This window comes from Sciurus carolinensis, chromosome 3 (genome assembly GCF_902686445.1).
Source record: "Sciurus carolinensis chromosome 3, mSciCar1.2, whole genome shotgun sequence".
Classification (NCBI taxonomy): domain Eukaryota; kingdom Metazoa; phylum Chordata; class Mammalia; order Rodentia; family Sciuridae; genus Sciurus; species Sciurus carolinensis.
Genome location: NC_062215.1, coordinates 31,825,203 through 31,831,202, shown reverse-complemented (window position 1 = coordinate 31,831,202; position 6,000 = coordinate 31,825,203). Strand labels below are relative to the sequence as shown.

Here is a 6,000-nt window from a genome sequence, read left to right as displayed (position 1 = left end):
TTATTTTAATTTCAAAGAAATGTGGCAAGCCTTTGACTAAAGAATCATACTTTTACAATTTTACTGTAAGGAAACAGTAAGAATGTGCATAAACCTATAACCATCAGGATGAATCACCAGAGCATCATTTAAAGCAGTGACAAACTAGAAATCACTTGTGGGAAACAACCGGGAATTTGGTAAATATGGTATGACCACAAAATGGAATGCTCAGAGTCCATTAAAAAGATTACAGAAGAATTTATTGACATTAAAAGGCGTTCAGGACATGTTGATATCTGAACACATTGATATGGTAAAATAACATACAGCAATGATTTCATTTTTGTAAAAAATATAAATGTATGTGTGTGTGTGTATATATATATAACAGACAAAAACACCTGTGAGGCTAGATACTGAATTGGTAACCGTGTTTACCCCTGGGAAGGGAGGATACAAGTCTTTATTTTGTTCTTTGCTTCACTGTATTTCCTACCTTTTTTTTTTTTTTTCCATGAATCACATCATTTGTTGTTATAATCAGAAAAAGTCAATCCAAGACAATCCTTCATTTTGATAAAAACAAATCCATTAAAAATAAAACTAAGTTTTCTTAAGAAGCAGAAATGATTTTCAAGCTGCCACAGAGACGGTGATTTTATGGTCCACGGCAGCTGGTGGGGCCTTCCTAATCCCAGCCCGAGTTACCCGGGGAGGAGAGGCAGAGCTTCCTCCGGTTTCCTGGTCCCGGTTCCGCTCCTGCACCTCCAAGCCAAGCCAGCTCATCTCAGTCCGGTACGTCCTACTCCTGCTGGGTCACCAGCCTCATCATCTTCAGAGCCATGTCCCCTTGGTCAGAAGGAACCTAGAACCAAGCAGGACCCAAGTTAGTGCTCCTCGTGTTGTTCCTGGGCTGGGACTGGGGTGACATCCTGAACCCTTGCTCCCAGAAGAGGCCAGTCTTGTGGACAGCAACCAGTGGGGACAGTTGCACCTCAGTGTACCCCTTTGAGAGAGAATCCCTTTTGGAAATGAGTCCTGTGCTGGATTAAAGTTCTTCTGGGTTCCTTGTGTCGGGTGACAGGGGCCTGGAGAAGTCAGCGTGGGAAAGATCTTCTACTCCATTTGGGGCTGATCTGTTTCTTTCTTTCCCTTTTCTTCCCCTGGTGCTTGGGATGGAGCCCAGGACCTGATGCATGCTCACAAGAGCGCACGTACTGAGCTACATCCAAGGCCTTATTGGTTTCTTTACAGAGGCTATGCTTAGGGGACTGGGACTCAGCCTGTTCAAGGAAAGAGGATGCTAAACATTTTAAAGAATTCTCTGTGTAGAAGAGATCCCAGACTGGGAACCGCATGGGAGACAGGCTGAGAGGGAGGCTAACAGGAGAGCCTCAAACAAATACAAACAAACAAAGCCCTTGTTTTGGATGGAATCCAGAGTTTTTGCATTGTTTCCTTTGTCAGTGACTTAGGAGGTCAGGCAGGAGGATCACAAGTTCAAGGTCGACCTGGGCAATTTAGCAAGGCTCTCTTCCAAAATAAAAATGGCTGGTGGTGTAGCTCAGTGGTAGAGCATCCCTGGGTGCAATTCCGAATGCTCCAAAAACAAAAACACTTTCCCATGCACCATCAAAAAAGGAAGCGTCACGGCCAGGCACAGTGGCACCCGCCTGTAATCCCAGGGGCTTGGGAGACAGAGGCAGGAGGATCAAGAGTTCAAAGTCAGCCCCAGCAATTTAGCAAGCTCTTAAGCAACTTGGCAAGACACTGTCTCTCAATGAAATACAAAAACGGGCAGGGGATGTGGATCAGTGGTTGTGTGTCCCTGAGTTTAATCCACAGTACTAAAAAAGAAAAAGAAAAAAGAAAAAAAAAAAAAAAAAAAAGGAAGGGTCACAGGCCTCAGTTTCTGAAATCCTTGGTTCCACAATTGTCTCTGGTACATTTCTGTCCTGGAATTCCCCTGGAAGCCCCCAGGAGGCAAGGCATTTAACCAACTAAAGGGGAAGTGATAGGGGGTGACAACAACATTCTGTAAAGGCTATTTCAAGAACCTGTCCCCAACTGTTGTTCTGTGACAAACAAGAGGAAATGGGTCTGCACTCTAGCACTGAAGCAAGAGGTTAGCTCATGGTGCTAGGGTTTTGCTCTACGACTTCCTGCTAGCTTTAACCCAGTCAGGATGAAGGGGCCCGGATACACAGAGCCACAGATGATGCTCTTAACCCCAGTCCTGCTGCCTTGCTTGTCCTCTCAAGGGGAGGGCTACCTGCCTCCCTTTAAAGGAAGCTGTTGTTTCCTCCCTCTCACTCCTCATTCATGATCTTCCCCTTTCCATCCGCCTTTTGGGCCTGCCCTTCCACTGAAACGCTCACCATGACGCTAAAGCCACCAGTGAGATCCAGTCACTGCACTTCAGTTCTCTGTCTGGGTCTAAGTAGCACTTGACATGAATGGCCCCACCCTGCTTTGGGAATGCCACCTGCCCTGGTCTCTCTACTTCTCTTGCAGCTCCCACCTTAGCCTCGGTGTGGCTCTTTCTCTTTGCAGCTCTTCAGTCCTGCTGAGTCCTTTTCCGTTCCTGGCTCCCAAACCTCCATCTCCAGAACATAAACTTGTCTTGACTGCAGATCTTACCTATTCTCTTTATACATTAATTGCCTGTGGACTTTGCACTTGGCTTCTAAATGAAACTCAGCAGGTGCAAACTGCCTCCCCTTCCGGAACCAGGGCACCGGAGCACAAGCCAGGAAGCCACCCTTCATTTCTTTTCCACCCCAAATGATTACTAAGTCCTGCCGATGCTCCCTTCTTCTGTGTTAGCAAGTTCATTGATTTTTCTCCCTCATAGATCGTCTGCTTCAGTCTTTCCCTATGCCCTCTGCTGAGAAGATGATTTCTTAGACAAATCTGACAATTGCACTCTGCTGCTTAAACCCCCTCCATGACCTCTTACTCTCTGAACTCCTCTGTGCGGTGTCCCCCTTCCCAGTTCACCTCTCCCCAGCTCACCTCTGGAGGCCTTGCTGCCTGCAGGACCCTCTTGAACTTGTATACACTGCTCTTCCTGCTTCTCCTCTTTACCTAATTCGCTCCTGCTCAACATGGAGGGGCCAGGTTTCTACAGCCCCACACCTGGGCTGGGGGCCCTTCCCTGGGCCAATGCCCTTTTAGCATTACTTACTCCATGCTATTAAGTATCTATTTGCACTGGTTGTGGTGGGCATGTCTGATATCTCAGTGACTCAGGAGGCTGAGTGAGATAAGATTGCAAATTAGAGCCCAAGCTGGGTAAGACCTTGTCTCAAAATGAAAAATAAAAAGGATGAGGTGTAGCTCAGGGTAGAGCAACCAAGGGTTCATTATCCAGTATCACACACATACACACAAATACTGTCCTGTCTGCACCTCTAGACCATGAAGTCCTGGAGGGCAGGGACTAGGAACCATTCATCTCTATGTTGCCAGTACCCACATAGCACAGAGTTTAGCACTTAGGAGACAACCAGATGTTTGCTCAAAGAAGTCTCTGGGGCCCTTGTGCCTCCTGCCAAAGTTTCCTTAACTCTTTTTCAGGTATGTGGATGGGTCAGGGAGTGGGGGCAGGATTAAGGCCTCCATAACCTCCCTTAGCTCAAGAAAAGTCACTCGATCAACACATAACCTAAGGGAAAACAGTATGTTAATTTTGTAAGTGCTGGAGTGTGACACACACATGGCTCATCTCTGCACCCAAAGCCTCTTCTTAACAAATCCCAGGGCCACCACTGCTTGGAGACATTCCTGGCCTCCATTCTGTGACTCAGTTTTACAGAGAAGTAGGCTTTCACTTTCAATTCCCTGAAAACGGTCAAGGAAAGGCAATTCCTCCCTGCTTCCTCCAGGAAAAATTGTTAAGAAAAAAATATTTTACTAATTCATTTAAACCAAAGAATAAAGGATAGAGAGCCCAAAGTAACTGCAGGAGGATTTACTCTTTAAAATGAGTTTGTATTCATTCTCAAAGGAATGAAACATTCTCACGGGCTGAGAATACCTTATCTGAAATGCTTGGGAACAGAATTGATTTGGACTTCGGATCTTTTCAGACTTTGGAATATGTGCATGTAGAGAATGAGACATCTCAGGGATGGGACCTAAGTCTAAATATCACCTGTCCACACAACCCAAAGCTCATTTCATGCAATGTTTTCAGTGAACTGTGTCTAACCACATCAACTGTGTCTAATCACATCAGGTGTGAACATCACGTTGGAATTCAGCTCAGCACAATATTTTTTTTGTGTGTGTGTGTGTGGTGCTGGGGATTGAACCTAGGGCCTTGTGCTTGCAGGGCAAGCACTCTACCAATTGAGCTATCTCCCCAGCCCTTCAGCACGATTTTAAGACTCTCACCATGTGACCAGCTCGTAGAATCCAGTAGAAAGCCAAGTTCTTGTAGGACTTGACAAAAGCAGATGTTTCAGAGGATTCAGGATTACTGTACAGGGCCTTCCATTTCAACTGATTGAATTTGGGCAATTCTGGCCACTGCAGCTTCCGTACCCATGCCTCCTGACCTGGTAGAGGGACAAAGAGAAGGGCCCGGTATTAACAGCTGGGTGGAGAAGGGGGTAAAAAATCTTGGTCCTATAACTTCATGGTTCCCAAACTGTAATGTGCATAAAACTCACTGTGATCGTGTTTAAATGCAAATTGTTATTCAGTGGTTCTGGGTAGGGCCTAAGCACCTGCATTTCTAGCAGGTTCCCAGAGATACTCAGGCTAACAGCTGTGAAGCTATTTTTGCCTCTGACTCTCCCACTGCCCTCTGCTTTTAGGAAGGAACCAGGGACCCTTGGAAGCTGACAGGGCTGTCAGGAGAACTGAGAAGTAGCAGAAAATAAGAGAAAATGAGGATCACCTGGGCAGCTCATGGAAAAAAGTTGCAGCTCTTCAAGCTGTCCTTAAGTGTCCTTGCCTACAAGTTGAAAAGCCACTCAATCCTGCCAGCATCAAGAGGAGACTCACGCCGGCCACATCTCGGGCCTTGCTGTGCCTACCAGTTCTGAGAGCCTGTCTCTGAGCCTCCACCTGGTCCTGCTGAAACCAGAAGTGAGCACAGGCTGGCCAGCAAGGCAACAGGGCAGTGCTCGGGACCCCACAGGCCATTTCCCCTGAGCCCGCAGGTCTGGAGAGCTGTTAGGTTTAATTTTAATTCGCTTTGCCGTGCAAAGACAAGGTTTCCCCTGAATCAGTAGTGCATTTATCCAGTAGCCAGAAAAATGTCTTGTTTTTGATTTTCATGGTGGAGGCAGGCACTGTCCTCTCTTTTAATCATAGTCCAGGGCCTCAAAACGTAGCAGGCCCAGAGTTCTCGAGGGGTCACAGCTGCTTGCAGCTTCCCTCTCTTGAACAGCCAAGGTCAGGGGTGGATGGATGTAGCAGGAAATGGCCTTCCTCCTGAGACTAATGTCACCAACCCCAAGACTCATGTGTCTATGGCCTGATCCCGTCTAGCTCCATCCATAAAATCGCCTCCAAGTGTCCCTCACGAAGGGTTCCTACCCATGGTGTCCACGATGAGATCGAGTTGTCCATTATACACAGTCACATTGACCCCAGCTTCCAGCAACTCATCCACAATGCTGATGACCGGCTTCATGAAGTCCCCCTCCATGTTTAGGAAGACATTAGAAGACTGGGCTGCACAAGGGAAAGAAGAAAAAGGTGGCAGCTCAGAATCTGCCAGAACAAGAGGCATCTTTCAGCCCAAGCATCCATGGTGCTGGCACCTAGAAGTCACCACCACCCATCTCCTAGCAAAGGCTGAAGGACAGGTGCTTCACAGACAGGGACCAACCAGTTCAGCACTAAGTGCCTGAGCTGACTGAGTAGAAGAGAAACATGAACAACACACGCGATCCCATCACTTGGGAACTTGTGATGACAGCAGATGCCATTTTTAATAAGACATTGAAACCTGAAGGCGGCTTTGTCTAAGGAAAAGGGAAGCAAAGGCCCAGGAAACACTCT

At 47.0% G+C, this 6,000-nt stretch overlaps 1 protein-coding gene across 1 annotated transcript in view; it reads right to left on the bottom strand.

The window, feature by feature from the left end:
• Positions 1-216: 216 nt before the first annotated feature.
• The window catches only part of Scpep1 (serine carboxypeptidase 1), a 30,371-nt gene continuing 24,587 nt past the window's right edge, over positions 217-6,000 (bottom strand). The window contains exons 11-13 of the mRNA XM_047547340.1: positions 5,533-5,670; positions 4,381-4,544; positions 217-847 (exon numbers count right to left, since the gene is read on the bottom strand). Of these exons, the coding sequence (XP_047403296.1) occupies positions 785-847; positions 4,381-4,544; positions 5,533-5,670 (365 nt within the window). The 3' untranslated portion in view covers positions 217-784. The remainder of the gene's footprint in view (positions 848-4,380; positions 4,545-5,532; positions 5,671-6,000) is intronic.